Source organism: Chaetodon auriga, chromosome 17 (assembly GCF_051107435.1).
Source record: "Chaetodon auriga isolate fChaAug3 chromosome 17, fChaAug3.hap1, whole genome shotgun sequence".
Classification (NCBI taxonomy): domain Eukaryota; kingdom Metazoa; phylum Chordata; class Actinopteri; order Chaetodontiformes; family Chaetodontidae; genus Chaetodon; species Chaetodon auriga.
Genome location: NC_135090.1, coordinates 14363966 through 14386704, shown reverse-complemented (window position 1 = coordinate 14386704; position 22739 = coordinate 14363966). Strand labels below are relative to the sequence as shown.

At 41.4% G+C, this 22739-nt stretch overlaps 1 protein-coding gene across 8 annotated transcripts in view; it reads right to left on the bottom strand.

Annotated features, from left to right (window-relative positions):
* Nucleotides 1–20714, bottom strand: part of LOC143334835 (ras/Rap GTPase-activating protein SynGAP-like) — a 41244-nt gene extending 20530 nt beyond the window's left edge. For 4 of the 8 annotated variants that reach the window (XM_076753756.1, XM_076753760.1, XM_076753759.1 and 1 more), the window contains exons 1-5: nt 16298–16597; nt 7204–7292; nt 6783–6904; nt 646–799; nt 94–192 (exon numbers count right to left, since the gene is read on the bottom strand). In XM_076753756.1, coding sequence (XP_076609871.1) covers nt 94–192; nt 646–799; nt 6783–6904; nt 7204–7292; nt 16298–16460 — 627 coding nt within the window. In that variant the 5' untranslated portion in view covers nt 16461–16597. Of the gene's footprint in view, nt 1–93; nt 193–645; nt 800–6782; nt 6905–7203; nt 7293–16297; nt 16598–19397 lie in introns of those variants that run through there. The other 4 variants (XM_076753763.1, XM_076753761.1, XM_076753758.1 and 1 more) reach the window with 4 other exon arrangements.
* Between the last annotated feature and the right edge of the window lie 2025 nt (nt 20715–22739).

Here is a 22739-nt window from a genome sequence, read left to right as displayed (position 1 = left end):
CTCAATGTTACACCCTCAGTCTTTAGATGAAATACCAGGCCACCAGGTGTCAAACCATTTTCATTTGAAACAAAGGACATCTATTGTGTCTACCTTGTTGGGTTTGACGGCTCGTTGCAGATTTTCAATCCACTTGTCTCTCTCTGAAGCTGATCGGCAAGCAAAACATTTTGTCCCTGAACTGGTGGTCACCTGTCGACAAAAGTTTTTGCATATTCGTTTTCATAAAATATTGAATATGGCTAGAACTAACAATTGTTTTTACTATCAATTAATCTGTTGACTGACTGATTATGTTGGTAAGTCAAAAGCACAGGGTAGCATCTTCAAATTGCTTGCTTTGTCCATAACTCGAAGATTAATAATGGAAACCAGAGAATCTTTTGATAGACAATACAAAACAAAAACAGTTAATCAGTTTAAATCTGTTGCCTGTTAACTTTCCTTTCACCACTTGGTTACTCCACATATCTAATTTGGAGAGAGGTCAGAAGTGGCGCCTGATCTAATGTCTTTACATACTGGGAACATTTTAACAATTCAGTTGTTTAGTTGGCTAACGATGTTTACAGCGACTTAAAAGAAATGTCCAGTAGTAGGCAGGTTAAACCTGGGAGAATGAAAATGTTACGCAACATAACACACCTCAAAGCAGTACTCTTGACCTAAAATGCTAGAGTGGACAGGTTTGATTATGGCCTCTTCATCCAAAACTAGGTCCAAAGCCTCCGCAGCACTGCTAGGAGAAAGTAAGGATTCATGGGAGTGGGATTCTTTGAAGCTCTGCATCAGTCGTGTCCTGGTGAGAGACAAGAAGAAGGGACTTGTTTACTTTCAGAATTCACATAGTCATTGGTCTTTATATACTGATTACATTCGTCTTTCGACAAACACCCAAAAAGGAATTTCATAGAACAAAAAATGAGTCACTCCTGTAATTTCAGCATGATTTTTGAGATCTGATCCTTTTATAATGAGTTTATGAAAAAGATAAGACTACCAGATTTTCAGTTCTGGCATTTGCAGTTTGGTCTGTTGACACATGTGACTCATACTGCATGTGAGGAAATCCAGAGTCTCAGTTTGAGGTGATGTCTGGAAACGCAATTATTCAATTCCTTATAACTGCATAATAATCCAAATGTACAGTACATGTAATGTTTGTACTGCCAACTGTTACGGAACAAAGTGTAAACCAAGAGACATGATTCAGTGCAGCTGGTCTGCAGAAATACTGTAGTGCAGTTCTAAATACAGAGGATTATGCCTGATCACAGGGCAACCTTTACAGGAGGACAGCTCTATCAAGAAGAAGAAAAGTGGTGGTGGATGAGGAGGCCAGCTAAAAGGTCAGACAAAGTGGTCAGTGGGCCAACTGACTGTTCGCTAAACCCCGACCCCCAACTTGCTGCGTCTATGCCCGTTGAGCTTTCACACTGCACGTATGGAGTTTACAGTGAGAAAGGTGGAGGATTTACCATCAAAATTCACCATAAAGTAAAGCAGGCTTGTCATTTCTAGCAGGATTTTGTAAGCTAAAATGATGACTCTCACAAGCAAATGTGGTAAGTGTAGCTAGCTATAGTATAGTATAGCTAGCTATAGTATAGTGTAGCTACCTATAGATATTCAGTCAGCTGAAAAGTCCATCTTCAGCAACACAATGTTTAGATTTAGGATATGCTTTATTATTCATATTTTGAAAGTTTGCTTCACTTTCACAAGAGAAAATGATTTGAGGATCTGAGGAACAAGCCAGGAGTTTGGCAAATGTAATGCTGTTTGGCTGGAGTTTCTGGAGTGTGAAGTTCCCCAAAACAAACAAAGAGTAGGCCTGAGCTACTATCGTTACTCCAAAATCTGATGTAACTGCATCTTGGCTCACAGACTGATGTATCCACAAACAGAACAGGTATTTTTCTAATCTAACCTGTAAACCACACAGAATAATGTGGAAAGCTAATAATATGCCAATTGCCATGCCCACTGAAACACTTGGTTACGACTGTAGGTAGTACTTAGCTAACAAGACATGCTAACCGTTGCAGCTTACGTTAGAGCAGATAAATACAAGGATGAATCCACAAGCACATATGTGGTCTTATGTTTTAGGTTATTTGCTTTCTGGCATAGAGTTGGATGACAAGATCAAAATCACCCTCATGTGTCTGTTAAACATACAGTACAACCAGCAGCTGTTATAGTAGCTTAGCATATAGACTGGAAACAGAGGAAACAGCTAGCCGGGCTCTGTCTATAGGTAGCAGGTTATATGTTCTATCCATGCAAACATCTTTGTTAGAGAATGAATTGAAAATGAGGAGTTTAACAGTGAAAAGCTGTTGAAGCACTAGTTTGGCATTTTGGAACATGGACTTTGTGTTCAGGCAGACTTTGTTGAGAAGATTGATGCTGCCTGCACATCATGTCATATCTGTCTGTTAAACAGGAAGCTACAGCAAGGAGAGGCTTGTTTTAGCATTGAGGCTGGGGCTCTGTGGGAATGTAGAAACAAAAAAATCTGCCAGCCAGCACTGAAGCTAACTAAAGCTCACTAATCAACATGATATGTTATTTTCTGGGGGATGGGGCAGGGGGTTACATGCTGGATGACGTTTTGAGCTACAGAAGTGGTGGTAGGCAGATTTTTTTCCACTTTGGACAGAGCCGGGCTAGCTCTGGTTTCATGTTTAACAGACAGCGGTACCAATGTTTTCATCTAACTCTCAGCAAGACAGCGAACAAGCACATTTTCCAAAAATGCTGAATTATTCCGTTAAGATTCCCTGAGACTAAAGAAGGATGGACTGAAAATGTGGACTTCATCTGCACTGAAAAGCTGGAGCTAGCTTGCTGCATTATTAACACTGGCTGTGTGTGTGTAAGAGAGAAAATGAGGGGAAAGGAAAAAGCAGCAGCTTTGAAGAAACACCTGATAATTATGCAGCAACTGAGGAGCACTAATTTAAGGCCAGATTTAATGTCGATGTGAATCGTCATGTCTGAGGAGCTGACAGTGCCTTCGCAGAATGAAGTACATGAAAAATGCTTTGGTAAACCGACTTGGCAGCAGAGGTACAGCAGCTGCGTTGGAAAGCTAGAGTGTGAAGTTGGACGCTGAGGATTTATAGCAAAGTCAACTTAACACTACTGAGTGAATTAAGTGTGTGTGGGCAGAACTCAAAGCAGGCTGTGAAGGCAGCTGTCTGAGGCAGTGGTGGGAGCCGGAGAGCAGCTGTGGTTAGACAGGAAAGTATAGCAACTGAGGCAGAAAGTCCCTTTAACCCCAACTCCATTAAGCTCCCCCCCGCGCCTGCTTCGGTGCAGCCTCCACAGAACCCCATGGGTTAATACATAATTCATTTTAACATTTGAACTGGGTTTCTGCTTTGGTGCTCACTCTGTATTTTAGAGCAAAGGATTTTTACATTGCTCGCTAAATGACACATCTCACATCTCCGAGCATCGGACATCCACACCTGCCCTAAAAATGTCCATTATCCATCTCCTGTGGCGGGAGGAAAGTGTGCCGTCAGCTTTGCATTTTTACTTTCTGCCTCTCCTTCTCTACGTCTTTACTTTTCCCATATGTGCGTCGTGACTGGATTGTGTTAGGAGTGCATAAAATTTTGATCACAATGCAAGCCAGAATCTTCTGGGACGTGACCTGATGTCAGAATACAAAACAAGAAAAAGCTGCCATGAGAGCCTGTACAGCTGCAAGCTATCGCATCCTGTCACGATTGGATAACAGAAATCACGCTGACAGGATAAATGTAGGCATAATGTGATTTTACCAGATTGACCAACAGACCCTTGAAATTAAGATATTCGACCAAGATAACATTCATGACAATTTTGAGTGTAAGGAGTATAAGAAATGTGTTGAAATAAATCAGGATAATAGGCTTCTCTGCTGGCTGACAGGCTTTATTATGAGGTATAATTAAACATCCAACCTGCATAGGGTGATAAACATTTGTAAAAACAATTAAGCAGTATACAATGAAAACTCAAAACTAAATTAGTAGGAGCATTTATTTAAATGAATTTGTGGTTTGGAGTCAGCATGCAGGCATTACCCTCTCTCATTACTTTCTCACGTGCACACATTAAATGAACTTAACTAATCAACTCTTTTCTCTCATACCACATCCAGTCAGCTTTTAGAAGTCTTCAATGGGCAAATCAAATTTCACGTTCACATGTAATACGTCAGAGCTCTGATGGCAGCATTTCAATGATGGGATCAATTGTTTTGCAGTGCTGCTATTAATATCAATCAAATGAATATCTTGGAAAAAGCACAAGCTCAAACCATCTGCGAATGTACCACCAAAGGCAATGCCCTTCATTCAGCAGGGCTTTGCTTTTGTCAGAGTGGTTGATAAGAAGCCACAGTTCAGGTGAGGAGTGTCAGGTGGGCTCCACAGAGAACCACCGGCAGTTTGGGATTCATCCACAATCTGCTTCAGTCACATAAGCAAAGACATTGTTTTTTTGAGGGAAGGATTAAAACATATCAAACCTCAGGATACCACAAATGCTAATGTTAGCATGTCATCATGTGAGTAATCATCTAAACCTGCTGCTGGTTTTAGAGGTGTAGCATTGAGACAGTGGACATTTTGATGTTGTGTTGGATCACCAAAGTCATCTGAGGACTCTGAACGTCTACCAGTTTCTACAGCAGTTAATCAAGGCAGGACCACGTAGCTCATTCTAAACAGCAGCTGGCGAGGCCTCGAGTAGCAATTTTCACAGCAGAAACACTGACATGTCTCAGCAGGAAAAGCACATGTGTAACTGCAAACAGTAACAATGGCTCCATTTCATTTAAGTAGGCCAGTAAGCCAAAACCTGAACGGAACATTAATGACATTATTTACACCTGGGCTTTTCCTGTCAAAGTCAAAACGTCTGCTGTGAAAAGGTTTATACAGGACGAGGTCTAACTGGCTTACATTTCCAAAGCTTTTCATCAGCCACTTGCTTTAAAGACACAGTGAAAATAAAGTGTGTGTGTTCCTATGTTAATTGTTCATTTGTCTCTAGTTCTATTATAAATTTTTGAGTACTTTTATATACTTTTTTATACTTTTATTTGTGCTCTGTCAAATGCAATATGGAGTGCTAGCTAACCCCGCTCATCATCTATAACTTGACTGTTAGCTAGTGGGTAGACAGCAGAGCAACACCACTGCAGGTGAATGTCTGGATTGCAGCTAGCGAAAAAATTCTGTTTACATTTCCAAAGAATGTGGATGACGGTTACTTTGTTCAATTAACCCTTATCTCCTGATATAACTAAAACCTGCCCACGTATGCTGTTTCACTCAGACTAGACAGACACTCTCGCTTCCGTTTCACTGACTATAAACACACCATCATTAGGTGAAGAGCGAGACCAGAAGCAGAGAATAAAGTGGCAGTAATGTCAGTTATACAGCAATATCCATCTAAAATCTGCTAGCATTCGCAAACATTATCCACAATAATCTGGTGCTCATAAACAGACCCAAGTAAGGCTTCCGCAGTAAAAGTGTATTACAGTGAACAAGGTTGTGTTTCAGTGCTTATGAAACTTTGAATAGTTTTCAAGCTATTTCACTGATGGACTGAGATTCTCTTCCTGGAGCCAAACGTGAGGTTAAAAATACATGATACACATTCACATTCAAAATATGAATATGGCAATTGTCGTAAAATTCATCAGTACCCTCAGTAACAACTGCATCATTCTGCTTGAATGCAGTGCGCTATAATTACATGAGCTTTACTATAGACTATAATTACAGTCAACAATCAGCTTGTCCTAGAACGAGAAGTAACCTTGAAGCCAGGTATTGAGGTTAGCAATGTTCTCGCCTCAGTTCAAAAAGAGATGCAGCCTTCAGCAGCAAATGTGAAGAGACGTTCGCTGTGGTCACAGAAAACCAAAAAAGACCCAGTGAACAAAGCAGCACGTCAGCCACCAAGCAGAACAGATCTGGAGATGTAAGTGCATCAATAGGCTTATTTACGTGTACTGTAAACACTATCTGCTCACAGAAGAAATGGGGTGAAGACACAGTTCATATAACCACAACGTTCCCGGACTTGATTCCATTTGCTGCATGTCATACTCATTTCTTTCTCCCCACTTCATTCTTATAAGGCTCTACACTGTCAACTATCAAATACAAGCAAAGATGGCAAACAAAAAAAGACAGAAATGTGTACGCTCTCTGGTTCTTTCTGAGTGGAGTTATATTCTCCTTGGGTTTGTGTGGGTTTCTGCTGGGTGCTCCAGCTTCCTCCCACAGTCCAAGAACATGATCCAGAGGAACACAGAATCCACACTGTCATTATTTCTATGGTTTATTTTGTCTTGATCACACAATTACTGCATGATCTTGCCACAACATAAAATGTAGCACACATTTAACAGGCTTGTCTTATGTCTGCTGATTATAGATGAAAACCACATCAGAAATCAACACGTTTTAACCTGCTGCTCATGACAAGACAGTTTGAGTAGCTCTGAGATGATAAATAATTATTTGAAAATAACCAGAGGACGAAGCTAATTTAAAAAATGTGATGATCAAAAGGAAACAGCCATAGTCAGGAATATATTTGTTAGACTTGTGATAAACTGGCAACCTGTCCACACAGTGCTTTCTTGGCTTTGGCCCAACACATGCTGGGACTGGTTCCAACCCCCACGTGACTCTGAGTTAGAAAACGGTTGGTATTACCATGTATTATATGAAGGCTTTATACAGTAAAAGGCTACTTGCCTCTCTTGGTCAGCACTGCGAAACCGGGGCAAAATCATCTGTCTGAAGCTGCTGGTCCGGTCCAGTTTGGGCTGACTTTTGGCCCTCTTGATGGAGCCCTTCAGCCTTCGATTGAGAAAACTCTGAGGAAAATAGAGAAAAACACAGTTCATGAGAGCAGAATAACAACACTTTCCCCAGCTGTTTGAATATAATGCAATAAAAATAAACATTATTTACTTGCAGGCTGAGCTAGAAACTTTATGTATGACATTTTTTTTATCTATGAAAGTGTAAACTCTTTCAAGCATCACATTCCCTGGAGGGAATTTACAATATTGGACTGGGCCCAAAAAATGTGCATGTGTTTTCATTGTGAGCAGAAAGCTTGCATATGTCGGACTTGCATTGGAAGAGTGTGACAGACCTTAATTGTACTCACCGGCTGTCTGAAGGGCTGTGGGGTGGCATTGGGAGGGGTCTCCATGCTTGACTGTCTTACAGAGGCAAAACTTGCCCTGCGGGATTGGTCTAAGAGAAAAGAGTGCAGACATTAATTAAATCACTAGTGATCAAACGCAGGTGTTCAATGCAGGATCATTCTTATTAACATACATTTAGATTTTCTTTTTCCTTCCTGAATCATAGTGCATTATGAAAGACCAGACTGACTTTTGGATTCTATCAAAATGCTGTGAATATTGAGATTTTGACGATAAACTGTCCAAACATCAGTGAGTCAGACTAATTGGCTGCTGGGTTGTGGCCATTTAAATTTATCATGTTGCTGTAGGGCTGTTGCTGAGTAAATTTCCATCAAATTTTATAAGATTGCTCAGAGTTTATCTGTGTTTGTGCTAATCTAAATTAGGTAGCAATTACACAATGTGTGCAATGATTATGACAGTTTATTGCCGAATAGGCCTCATGTGCTTTGGCAGCCAAAATGGTATCGAATCAGGAAACACTTGAACAACTTTTTCAGCTCGTCCAAATACATTCTGTACCAAATTTGGAGAACTGGGTAAAATATGTAAGAGTGTTGAAAAAATGTGTCAAGGCAGAAATGAGTTGTGGCATAAATGGATAAACTGTTAAGTAACAGCTGCACAAGCAGCAGAGTCTTATTGAGTTTGATTGGCAGTTAACGGTGTTGGCTTTCAAAGTGCTCTGACAATCCTATGAGATTTTAAAACGACATGAGGCCATGAACAATATTACAGATTTGATGATGTAATCACAAAATGTCCTTAGAAATAGGTCACAAAAGGAATAAAATACAGCACAACACTGCATGATTACTTTGCCAAGGGCAACAGCTGAGTGGATTAAGTAATTATAATATTGAACATTCATATAATAATTTTAACTGCTATTCTTTTTCTTGTAAGTTATTCAACCAATGTTTCCCAATGTTATTGCATCATTATCACTAAAAAGCAGAATATGTTGGACCCTTCACAAGGTCAAAGTCCACAGTTCATTTTCAGTTAAGAAGGGACATTTTATTACATTTTTACAAGTTATTACATCATCTTATTCATAGCTTGTGTAATTACCTTGCAGTCATTGTCATTGCTTGCTTTGGACACATGCAGAAGGGGAAATAGCTTTCAAAAAAGTACAACAAACACATAGTAATAACAAACAAGCCATCAGCACATCAGGAATGCAGACCAGTAGGTGTAAGTGAAGCTCAGCAACGAGGACAGACATCTACAGCCTCCAAAAAACAACACAAGGAACAACACTGTGACAGTCTGGAACACACTTTAGGCGCTATTCATCGCCCTTCCATTGGAAAACTTTTTGTTGGCAATGCCAGTGGGAAATGACGCAAAACCTGGTGTGAGAATATAATGGGCCCCTATATCGTGGAAGGAAGAAACACGCTCTAATGAGTCATCTTGAACCCTACTGTCTTTGCTGGACTTGTGCAAACTCTGGAACATGGTGGTGGATCTATAAAAGTGTAGACGGATGTCTGTGGGGAACCACATCTGACGCTTTTTCTACATGTGCTGGCTCAGAGAGATGAGGCCAATGCACAGGAGCAGAATACTTGAGGCATAACTCCAAAATCTTTATCCCTCCATACACACAACAGGAACACAAGGGGTTTTATAAACAGCACAAAGAAGGTTAACACACCACATGACACTCCAATCACCATTTTTAAAAAGACTTTATATATCCCTCTTTCCATCCTCGTGAAAAATTGTCATATTTCCTAGCCTGGTTCTAGACCTGTGAATTGCTGCCCTCATGTTAGATTTGTCCAAATAGGTCTGGTATTGTTTGTATTGATGGCTATTTCCCACTGTTATAGGAGCACATTTGCCAGTCAAAAGTTTAAAAGGCGGATAAAGAATGGAGACATCCTCATATATCGCTTTAGCTGTGTAGCTACATTCATGAAAAATAATGACCAAAATGTGGAAGAGCTGGAACATTAGCTGCTTTTGGCAACTGCTACTGCAGCTTCTACGTACCTCACTATCTAGAATTGGGCAAAACATAACAAAATAACCATCTGATAACATGATCATCATGTCAGGGTGAATGAAATTAAACAATTAAACAAAATGGAATTTCAGTCTGATCATCAGGCTCCCAATTTCCAACTAAACTATGTTGAATTATTTTCATTACATTGTGCATTTATTATCATTACTCCTAGATCTTACATTTGCATTTGCACATTTTATTTTTATTATTATTGTTGTTGTTGTTGTTGTTGTTATGTTATTTTATAGTAGTTTGTAACTGTAGTTTTTTACCTTTTTAAATATCTATCTCTCCTTCTAACTGTGTGTTGACCAACTTGTGCTGCAACAAAGCAATTTCCCTGCAGGGAAGTGTTTCTGAATTTGAGTCTAAGCACTGCTCAGCACTGAACATGTAAATCGTGGCCCTTACTTGAAGCCAAAGACGATTTCGTAGCCTAAAACAAACACATTCTATCTTGTTGTCTTTCACTGTTCAGATTTTCTGCATTTTTTCTGGCCGATTGTATAATCAAAATCACACATCATACATTTGATCCTTTGAAGTGTGGAACAAAATGTCACTGATTCATCCATAGGTTGGTCGTGTAAAGCTAAAATCCTGATTATGTCTCATGTTCATATTCATGCTGCTCCTATTTTTGCCTGTGATTGATCTGTGGGATTTTTTTTTTTTTTTTTTAGAAATGATCCATTAACCAAAGGAGCTGTTTTTCCCTTTGCAACAGGGAATCAAGACTCTCTGTCATCCTATGATTTCCTCGCTCCCGAAGCCTGTAAATAGGCTACTCTCCAGGTTCTATTCTGAATCCCAGCTAATTGTTTGGTATCCATGGAAACAACTCCAAGGGCTTCTACTTGAACTGTAGAAGATACTGGCACACAACTGCACAATAAAGATGATGAAAAAGACTAAGTTGCATTCTGCAAAACATTGCTTCTGGTGCCACACGTGTGAGTGAACTGATCAGACCTATCTGCTGCCCACGGGGGGAATCTTCCTCTGCTGAAGGAAATATTTCTTTTTGTGTCTCATGCGGGGCCTGAATCCTGACACCTCTCACAGGCAGAGCTACAGCAAATTGATCGATTGACCCTGCAGAGCAATATTTAGAATATTTCCCTTTTTCAACATCACTGACACTAAAACAGTCACCTGCAACATGCAATGCTCTAAGTAAACGTGACATATTAAAACACATGGATGTGTTCACATGGGCTATTCTGAATGTAAATTGCTGTCAGGATGGAGTGTGTGGGTGGCAACAGCCTCTAGCTAACTGTGATACAGAGGGAGAGAAAGACAGAAAGAGGAAGACTGTGAGTGGGTAGTGGAGAAACATTCTCAACCTTTAGTATATATCTCTCTATTAATACACATTTGGGAAGTTTGTTTTTTATTTAAATAAAACTGAATTCAATCATAACCTTTTTTACCAGGATGTACTTTTTTTGTTCTAGATACAAATTAGATGCGGTGTAAGGACACTGCGTGCCATCTCTCGACCTAAGTGATAACATAGAGCTTTTTCAAATGCAAACGGTAAAATTCTTTATTAATAGCAGTGAAATCTCACAGCAGCTATTCGTTTACCAAAAGATGCACTTCATGAAATCCTAACTTTTAATTCAAACTATGGCAAACAATCATCAATCATTACTGAAAGTACAACTAGGGATGCACTGATCTGATTGGCCAGCACCAATACTGACATAATTAGGCAGATTGAATAACGGCTCCATATTGAATACAACTGCTTCATCAATTTCATTAAACAGTTCAGTGTTTCTGCTATCAGTTTCATTCATTTAGTCCTAGCTGGCCGCCAACTCAGTTGTAGCACCGAAGCTATCCCTGACATCATGTTAGCTTACATAACAACACTTCACAAGCACTGCTAACGGCCCTGGGCCCGCCCACTTCTCCGACTGGCCCGTCCATTTATGTTCTTCATTTTCATTTTTAATCTTTTAAAGACACAATAAAGACTAAAACATGCTGGTCGGCTTCTGCAACATGATGTCAGTCAGTTCGATTTTAGCAGACTACCGGCTGATAACTGTCACTGGAACACAAACAGTATTTGTTTTATGTTACTTCCTGTTAGCATAAACGAAATAAGAAACAGATACAACGCTAAGACAGTTAGTATGTATTGTATTATACACACTGCATAGAACAAATATGCAATACAGACTTGGAACACAGTGTAAATTAACATGCTGATGTTAATGTTTTAGTTTAGCATGTTAGCATGCAGCTAATTAGCACTAAAGCCAAAGTATAGCTGAAGATGATGGGAATGTAATTAGCTTTGCAGGTATTTGGGCATGATCCAAATGATGATGGCACAACATGAAAAGTTATGGAATAGCCAAAGTTTTAAAACTCATCCTGAGACATTAATGTCGATCCAAATTTCATACCAATCCATCCGATGGATATCTCACTCAGAACCACAAATGTCAACCTCAAAGTGGTGCTAGAGGAAAAGTCAGAGGATCTCCAAAGTCATTAGGATTCATCCTCTGTGGACCATGAGTGTCCATCCATATCATAGTTGTGGATTTCAGTCTGGATCAAAAGTGGAGGACCAGTGCTAGCACAGCTAAAATGATGCACACGAGTTCTACACAGCGAGGTATACAGATTTTACATTTGGGGAAATGAGAGCAGTGAAATCAGATCTGTACTGGCAGTTGAGATGTCTGAAGTCTGACTGCACACTTCAACACAGCCCTAACTAGTGCCTGTTTGTTGGCTTGCAGATGCACTTTATCAAAAAGAAAGGCTCAAGATTCAATGTGAACACGCTTTCACACATATTACAAAAACTGCTAACAGCCACACACAGTTTCGTTTGTTCAGAAAGTTATTTTAAAGTATAACTGTGTCTTCTCAAGTGATGCCTGTGTCGTGTGGAGGACACAGCTAGGACTGCATTGCCCAAATTCCCACAGAGAATACTGCTGGGACAGTATGTACTGTAGATGGTCATATATAGTACAGTGACTTTGCAAACTGTGGCTGAATATAAATATAATGCAGAAAATCACTTACATTCTGTAATGTATTTAAACAGCTTAAATCAAGCCACCACATGTGTAAGTTCTTGGCATGGACATAAAAGTATGAATGTATTCAACAACACAGCTTTCAAGAATTATGCCAACATGGATGCTTTTACTGATGCCACTTTGCATCCCAAAGAGAAACAAGCTATACTGAGAAATAAAAGCATCTCTGATCATTTGCATTTCACTCATGATGAGAATCTGCATAGCCTATGCTATTTTTCGAGGCTCTCTCAGTCAGATTCACTTTGTTTAATGTCACATATGTGAGGCCTCTTCAGTGTTATGAGTCCTATGAGATTTACATCACACGATTCACTCAATGAGGGCGGGAGATGAGCCTCCCGAGAAAATTGAGTGAGCTTGAGTTTATGTTGACGGTCCACAATGGAGTCCAGTTTGTCTTGGAGTGACAGTGTTTCCAGTAACAGATCACTCATTTACTCTCTCTCTCACAAACACACACACACACACACACACACACACACACACACACACACACACACGCCTCATTATGTCTGGTCTGGAGCATCTGACAACAAGGAGCCTCTGGTGACTCACAGACAGGCCAAGTGGGGCAGATGTCGCATTTATGTCATATGGAAGTATCCGTAATTGCCACATTCCAACTAGTAAATACTGTTCATGACAGCAGCCAACTGGTGATTATGGCTGGAAATTTGCTATTTTACCGACAGCTCCAATATGTCTGTATTAACTGAATCCTAATTTAATGCTTGTGAGCCTGTGCACTATTTACCTCACTGCAGAAAACTAAGTTGAACAATGGAGAAAACATTATAAAATTAATACTAGTATTAGTAAGTTCATTGTATTTGGACCTATAGCTGACATCCATGGAAGTATCTTAGCACAGTCTCTGCAACCAATAACACAATGGTGAGGCAAAAGCTCACCTTTCCTTTACTTCAGACTTTTCAACTCTGCATCATGTGTATCGCAGTGTACACACACAGCCATACGCAACTTTCCAAGAAGCAACTTGACCTTTTATTACATTTCTTCTGCCTGTCAATAAAATGGGGGTGAAATAAATTTTGTTTGCGGTTCTTAAAGCGTAACTTAAAATTAAATGCACTTGTCTTGATTAAGTTAATAATATGTTGAGTTACTTTATCATACCATCCATTGATCCTGGTGTAGGACTTTACTGTTTCTTGTACTTGCAGTTCTTCTTGCAATTCTGTCCTCTAGACACCAAAAAAAGACCCCAAAGTACAAAGCAACTGTTATCACTGCACGCTGGATTTGTTATGGAGGGGGTGTATTCGAGCTAAAGAGGGTGTTAAGTTGCACTTTAAATCGTCAAAAACTTGGATAGAAAGCACGATAGGCAAGAGAGAAAATGTTTTAATTTGGGTGAACTGAATCTTAAAGTCAGAGCTTCTCAAAGCATCAAGACCCACAGTCAATCCAGACCCAGCCCATACCCCATGGCATGAATAGGCTATAATGCATTATGAAGTGTCATAGTCTCTATTTTAAAATCAAATTTCTATTGATTAACAAATGCTTGTTTATTTCTGCTGTAAAGTTGGGCTTTTTAATATGGGGGGCTATGGGGATTGACTCGCTTTTGGAGTCAGTCTCGAGTGGCCATTTGAGGATCTGCAGTCTGAACTTCCACACTGGCCTCATTTTCCAGCCCCGGAGGCTGCAGCTTGATTAACACATTAACGTTAAACCAGAGAATTTGCTATCAGCTCCTAAACTGCAGATACAGAACATGTCTCATTTTCTCTAGTACACATTTTCTAAAACTAGTGTAAATGTAGTTATAAATATGTCTGTGCCAGAAATAAATATGGACTAACTGTCTGAGCCTTGTCTGCGTCAGTTTCCTGTTGAGCCAAATCACAAGAGATGTGCCTTTAAATAATTGATTAAATGTTGTTTTGTTATCACAAATCGTTCCAGAAAATCAAAATCGGACCTGCGAGTAATACTTTGAGAGCACCTGAGCCAGCACTTAACTAAAGCTTGTTCAAGAAAATAAATGTCAACTACCAAAATGCACTGGTTCAAAGACGGTTTATCCGCCATCATAAATTCATCACAGCAGCACCGCCGTTGAAAAGCCACAGACGTTGCAAACGTGTGCGGAAAGTTCGGGCCATTCATTAACGGTGAGCTGTCCAAACAATCAGCCTGCATGACTGACAGGCAAAACCTCGCTGGATCAACCTTGTGGCTCTTTGACAAGCCGGCAGCATCGCCCCGGGAGGCTTGACATGGTTTAAGCGTGAGCAGTGATTTACAAAACGCAGAATGACACTGGAGATGCCGAGCACACAGACACACACACTGCCAGCATTTCAGCTGCGAATCAGCTGCTTGATGGAACAAACTCACGTCTTGCAGTGCTTTTAAATGCAAAGTGAATACACCCCTTTTGAGTGTGGACGCAAACTTGGAGGAGTTTTACTCAAACTCGCTCCATCATGAGCCGAACATAAACACTCTAAAGATAATGGCACTAAAAAGATGCTTAAATAGAAAAAAAAAAACTTGGGTTCATGCTAAGAAAAGTTGAGCCAAAGGAGGGACAAGTGACACTTCTGACTGTGTTCAGAGCCACTCGGTGCTATGTTTAGAAACAGCACTGTAATCAGGTAAATGCAAAATGCACAGAAGAGGCAGAGCTGCAGGATTTGAAAGCTGAGGTGGGAGGAGGGGTTGAGGAAGAAGGGGCAGTGTGGGCGTGAGGGAGCCACGAGAAAGAACCTGAGATCGGCTTTGAAACTGACATATTTTTGGAGGAGCAGAAAGAAAGTGACTTCCAACGTTCTGCGATGTAACCGCGATTTCTCAAGGCGAAGAGACGGGGAGGTTTAAAATGTGAACACCTTTCAAGTGGAGGACAGCATGAGAACGGTCGCCTAAATAAACAATCTGAAGTTGCTCTCCATCACGTGTGATTTCCAGCACTCCCGTCTCTCTCCTGCCTGTCCCTCTGCCTGTGTGTGTGTGTGTGTGTGTGTGTGTGTGTGTGTGTGTATGTGTGTGAGCAAGCCAAGGGGAGTGTGGCCTAGTTACCATAGGAACATGTTCGCAGCCTGTGCACTGCTCTCCGTCAAACTACCTTCATTTTTACTAATGTATCTGGAAGCATTATTGTGTGCTGTGCTTGTAAATGAGCAGGTCGAAATTAAACAGCTGGAAATTGTGAAAAAGAAATCAGAGATCACGCAGCAATTTGAAGCTCTTAACACTGACTGCTCTGATACACCTCTGTATTATCTCACCACACATAACAGTTCACAATAAGGTGATCCTCCACTAAGATTTCCCCTATAATACATACCACCTTCTTGTTTGTTTCACCCTAACACTTCAAGACGTGACTCTGCAGGTCTTACTGTTTGAAATGAAACAACAGCTTTTGCACGCCGCGCTAACTAACAGAAAATTATTTCTCTTCCTGTCCCTGGAGGGAGCAGAAATGGCTGCTTTCATCTGGGGAAGTAAAGAGAGCATAGAGTAGGAAGACTCGGAGTGTATCAAAGCCGGAGTAAAAAGGCAAATGGCGCTATCAAACCTTGAGGATGTCAAAATAAAACTCTGGGAGTGTGACAAAGCAGGGCTCAGGGGGTGAGTGATGCTCCGGTGGAGGATTGAGCGGTGAAAAATCCTCAATATATTGAGGTACTTTTGTAAAGCTTCACAGTGCTGAAAAGGACTGGAATGCCATGGCAGAGGAAAGAGAGCAGATTGGCACAGCTGAGGCTGGAGTGCATGTTAAACCCTCTATTATATTGGCAACAGTGGTGTCGATGGATTTCAGGGGGAACAGCGGATTGAAGGGGAACATATAAAAACATATATAACAGAGAAATCTTATTGGACCACGACAGACTGGAGAAGAGGCTGTGAGAGCACAGTTGACAGAAGTGAAAAATAGACTTCCACCAGTGTGGGGCTAAACTGACTCACTTGGGGTTAAAACTCCAGGTCCGCCACAGCAAACCTCCGCTTGACCAACCAACCCAAACTGACTCTGATGCGGCAGCCACGTCTTTGAAGATGTGTCCATGCAGCTATATGGCACAGACACAAGTAAAGTTGTTGATTTTTTTAATACTGAGGGACCAAACATTACTTAAAACAGCAATGCGCAACACAAGAAAAATAAACATCCTTGTACATGGAAATACAAAAATAAAGGAAAAGTAACATTGATATCGACAAATATGACTTAAGATGAGAACAAAAGTATGATTTTGGCTCACAGATCAAACATGGAGAAATGTAACTTGCAGCTACAGTTAGGGTTTGGAATAAGGAATAGAGATGCAACTTAGAAATAAGTTAAAAATGTTTAGATATCGTGCAGCAGGTGTAATATTTTTTCATGTTAATGGTTGGAGGAGTCTTTGAGGATCCTGGAAATACTTTAAAAACAGCAGTAAGTGTTGCTGAATGACCCTCTGGGTTTTCTTAAGGATTATCACAGATGTTTAGCTGTAACTTGTCTGTGTATTTTTACCCCAAAAGCAGAAGTGGTTTAGCTTAAATTTCACTCACTTGGGAGAAAAACTGAAAAACTGCAGGCTACAGTAAATTATGTATTTGTATTAGGAGCAACATTCAACTTACCATAGCTGCCCTTTATAGCCTAAATGTCACAACGCTGCTTAACCACAAGCTGTTATTATGATTAATTGATAAGCATTCCTACCAACACATGAGTGTTTAATTCCCATGTTTCCTATTCCTCATTCTCTGGGTGGAATTTCAGGAAGAAATAAAACAGGCAGTAAACATAGAAAACATTCAAGACATTTGATGATTGAGCTCATTCATCTTAAAGTCTGTCCACGTCATGACATCCACCTTCCTTCAGAAACATTCGTCACAGCTGTATGAGATGCCAGCGAGTTAGGCTGCCCACTTCAATGAGAAACCTGAGGGCTAATTCTAGTGTGGGAACAGATTAAGAGGAGGAGGGCACGAGGAGAGGTTTGTTAGGCCGCTCTGCAAGAAAGACAGATGAGTATTATGAGGTAGAACGTTGTTAGACTGCGTGAAGTGAGAACAGAGGCTCAGGATGGAGAAGAATTACCAGAGGGGTAAAAATATCTTGTGTTTTCCCTGTTGGGCCACTGATAAAAAATGAGCATGGCAAAGAAATTCAGGGCCTGAGGCAAAGGAAAACAATTAAAGAAGATTGCAGGACAGGAGTTCCTGCTTTTCTTTTTTCTTTTTGCTCGAGAACATTCGAGCAAACTTTCAAAGCCTTTCTGTCGTTGGCAGCGAGAGAAAGCCCCCTCCACGCGTTGCACTGAAGATGGCCGAAGAGCAGCAGAATCATGACGGAAACTTGGTGTTGGAGTAGAATCAGCTCTTTGCTGGCTGTCAGGCTCCCGGCTGACAACTGTGGCGGAGTGGCAAGGAGTCCAGATTGTCAACAGTTCACGAGGAGCCAAAAAGATTATTAGACGTCCACGACGCTCGCCTCCCTACTTCAGCTAAGCTACAGCAATTCCATGATGAGATGTACGAGATGGTTCATATCTTTATAGGCATTTCACGTTGGAGGAGGCCGAGGAAATCCTGCAAAGGGCAATGAGTCAGAGTGAGCTGGACTTATCGTGTTCTATCAAGTGTGCGGCCTCAGACTTTTCATTAACTGAAGCCCCTCTCTCTCCACTGCATTATGGGTTTTTGTTAAGATGAGGAACTGTCTGCAAGAGCCTGCAGTGCAATATAAGATAGTGGCCTCCAATCATACCTGTGCTACATTACAGAGTGCCCAAACATCAACTATTTTTGCCAGCTGAGCTGTCACAGCACAGAAATCCACACAAGCGTATCTTGGTTTTTCCAACTATTCATCCAAAATACACACACGGACCCAAAGTCCAGTGAAAGTGGGACACTTCTTGGCAAACACAAGATGTACTCACACCGATTCTGTTTCAGCAAGCGGAATTAAAGAATGAGCTCTTAATATCTACTTTGCATATCCCAGCTGTCAGAACTCCACCCCTGCAGTCTGTGCAGGTGTTCAATGTGCAACACCCACAGACAGCTAATTAGCAAACTACAGGTATCAGTGAAATCAGTGCAGAATGGCAAGAAAGTCTGGCCAACTCAACAGAAGCTAAGTGCCAATCAGGCAGGTCCTTACACTGACTTCACCTTATGGGGGCTTTGCAGGGACCTAATTTGAAATTCTCTTGAAAATAAATCATGAATAAACAATGTTGTTGTCAGTGTGGGACCACAAGAGTCACATACTGCATTTAGTGCCATGATGTTAGAATATATGATATCAATTGTCATGTGCACAAACCCATCTTGAACGTGGGATAAAATGAACTATTGTGACACTTCATGAAAGCAATTTTGTGCCAATTAGCAGTCATTTCATGCAAAATATGCAGTCAAAAATACAAGCGTTAAATGCAGATATATGGCACGAGAGAGAGAGCTGCATTCATACAATTTCTTGACAAAAATATGAATTTACTGGCACAACATGCCAGGCGCTGGGTAAATTCAGCATGTGATACTTAAGGCACTATAATAGAACAAAATAATTGAGCATAATCAGAATGTGGATCCAACAGTGGGATTTGCTTTTGTGCCAAATTCCCTGAACAGCCTACACCTTTTTAGGTGAATTAGCAAATCTATCCCTGAAACACATGAAAGCTGTGTTTCCTATGCACCAGGCATTCATATAAAACCATTTGGCAAATCTTAAATGATCTACTTGTGTGCTGCTGTCCCACTTTCACTGAATTCACCAGTGTGTCGTCAGTGGTCATTGGGCCTGCAATGCATCATCTTAAAAACACTGAGCCTGGACACCTGAGCGAGGCTGGTGAGTGTCAGGCGTATTAACTGCTGCCACAGACCCTGCTGCCTGTGCTGTTGAATAATCAGGCTGGAAGGTGGACGACCAGCTTTAACATCTCAATTAGTGAGCTATCTGTCACCAACGCTGTGAGATGGGGTAGATATTGAACACACTGCAAATTCTGGAGCATGTCACTTCACTCTGTGCCCACACGTGTGCAACACTTACCCTAAAAAACAGGACTTCCTGGTGACGAAATCTTGACAGCTTAGTTACATCTGTGGATGCAGACTGAATCCGGTGGGCTTCCAGGGCACTTGTGAAGGTGCTGAGGTTCCAGGTTTTCTTGCTTTTTGGGACAAAGGTAGAATCAGTTTGTGCAGACCTGAGAGACGGTTTCCAAATAAAAGGCCAGTGTCGTCCTCTTTGACAGATAGTTGTATTTTAATCATTAGGGCCAAATTGTTGTGTTCAACGTGGGCAGCTCCTCCTGTTCTCACCTATGCTGCGAGTGTGTCCATGCATGCCTTACAGGTGTGAAGGCTTCGGAGGAAAGCTGAAGCTGGCTATCACAGGGGTCCCGTCACCTTCAGCTCAGTCCATCACTGAAGCCAAAGCTCGCCTAGCAGCAGTGGCTCTGTTGTGCAGCTCAGCAGCTCTCCTCTGCTTCTGCTCCCTCTCTTCTTCCTCTGCTCCCTGTCCTCCAACTCTAAAGCAATCCAGGAACTGAGATGTGATCCCAATGCAGCTTCCTCGGTAATAAAGAGAATCTCTTCTGAGGACGGTTTTTGTCATCTTAATTGTTTGTTCTGGGCACATGTGACTTCAAATAGCCCCTGCGTCGCTTTATTATCTGGGAATAATATGAACTCCTGTAAGCGCGTTTGGTGTAACGATCCACGGAGCCAATTAGTTCATCATTTGTCACTTCTATTCATATTTAAAACACTCTACAGAGATGACCGACACAACACCCTATTCTGTATGGTTACAACTGCTGCACGCTGCACATTAATCATACCGATTACTGATATTAAAATGGGGATAATTATCAAGGTGATGATGCCTGTGGGCTATGCCAACTCTGAGCAGCACACAAACCTACTGCACACTGCGCGCACTACAACCACAAAAGCATAGAAATAAACATCCCAAAAGGTATTTACAGGCGATATCCCGAAGATGTGCAGCAGCATCTGTGCAATATCTGCTTCGTGCACATTTTTTTGCCGTGCTCCTCGCTTCTAGCTCGGCTGATCTGATCTTGGAAAGCGTCTGTGGTTCACCCAGCGCGGCATAGCGACGTCCCCATAATCCAGGAATTCAGAGCGAAGGAGGGGAGGGATCCGGTGCCAAATCGACGCTGTGTCCTTTGCGCTCTTGCAGTCCGTCACACCTAATTTTGATTTAACGGCAGTGCGTGAAGAAGGTGCTCGGTAAACGGAGAAGTCTCTCCCATGAGGGCGGAGATAGTGCGTAAGATAGACAGAAACAGAAACAACGCCTCCAAAGGCAGGCGAGTCCGCCCCGCGCTGTACCATCTCTGGAGTTTGTAACATCCGAAAATAAAACGAAACGATGACGGCCGGCCGCCCACTGCGCCGAATAATTACGATGGAAATGGTATTAGGGGGCATTACAAAGTTCATTTAACTCGCTTCTTGAATACGTGGAGCGGGCAGAGGCTATCGTTTTAAAGTAAGGACGCTGCACTTTTAATAAGGCTCAAGTTTGCACACCTGAAAAATGGCCATGAACTTATTTTTAGCCGACATCAAGTGGGGAAGTGATGCTGTTTATAGTTCTGGGGACAAGATAATGCTTCATGTAAACAACGTTTTAATAAGCTGCTGCAAGGTGTACTGGAAACGAGGGGGGAAAGGAAGGACCACAACTCATTCGGTGTCAGCTGGTCAGTGGCACTACAGGTTTCTGGTAACAAGATCCCCAGGGGCCCCCAAAAGCCCCAGATTCACTGAGGAGAAATTGGTTGGTGGGAACTTAAATGTAACTTTGTTTTGGACTATATGCACTACTAAAACAGTAGTCAGCCATACTGCGTTTGCATGATGCATATTCCTAAATTAATTTGTAATATTTGTGCATAACAATAATGCCCCAGCAGACGAGTCCAGCTGCAGACTCGTATTCAAGCACAGGTTCATATCTTCACACTGGCCATAGAGAATGATCCAAATCAAAGCAACAGAGGCAGAGATAAAAAAAAATACAGCATTTAAGTTAGAAGATAATCAACCAGGACTGTACGTTCACATGTATTCGATTGGCCAACGCGGCACCATGTCAGATGACACTGCAGCAGAGAGCCAGGTTCAACCTTTTTGAAGGACGATCCTAAAATGTTTTGCTGCAGCGTCCTGCATTAGCACTCCCGCTGCACCTTCGCACTCACAAATGCATGAGGAGGCTGTGTGTTTTCTTGCTGAGCTAAAGCTGCGGCTTTAGTGCCTCGTAGGCATCAAGGTCCATAGACAGTGGATCCTACATTTCCCATAATACAACTGAAAAGCATTCAATGTCTTTAAAACTCCATATCAGTTTGTAATGCAGGCTTTCTCTTACAAAATAGCAGTTTACAAGCCCGAATTGAGAAAACCCCAATGACATCACTATGACATCACCAGAGTTAGTTTCTCAAACTTTGTCAAGCTCCCACCAGAGCCACAGACGACATTATGCTCCATGCTCCCCATGGCAGGTAGAAACGCTTTAGAGGCGGCTGAAGTTAACACCAGGGTTCAGCAGTGTCAGCCAATTAAAGCCAAAGTTAGCCCAAATGCTGTTCAAAAGGATAACGCTGTGCTGCTGTGTTCAGGATTGTCAGTCGCATTAACGCACAGAACCTGACAAACCACCTTCTGATTGATCAGCAAGTGAAAAAACAATGGACAGCTAAAATCTGAAGAGACATCGGGCCATATTTCAAGGTACCCAGACAGCAGACGTGTGGAGGCACCGGCAATTGTTCTGCTTCAAAGCATGTTTATTTTGATATCGGCCACGTAAACATGTTACGTAAATGTGTATTTCTAATTGTTAAATCCGGAGTGTGTCATAGATCATTTCGTGGGCACATATATAAAGACGGTATTACATAAATCCCAGATAAAGAAGGGATCCTCTGTCACTATATAGCAAACATGAGGCTGGTGGTACATTGTGGATGGAAAAATTGTTAGGAAACTGAGACGTGGGTAATGATAACCTTTCTCCTAAATGGTAATAATCCTCTGAATGAATCATTCAGGGTTGAAGCTGTTCAAAATACACAAAGAGGACAAGCCCACTGCATTAAAGCATCATCGTGCTTATAGACGGACGTGGCTGCACTGACTTTTCTTCTCACGTTTTTCTTTTATCTTCCAGGTATAAACTGGAGTTTGTTCAGGTTTTACTACGGCCTTCTTACTGGGATTTAAAGTGTAATCCATCTACACTGACAAAGAGCGAAGTATAGGATTTTATAGAACTCCATAGGCTGAAGCGAACATCAGCGATTTCACTTAACGTCAAAAATGAACCTGAGACACTGGATGGCACATGCAGTCT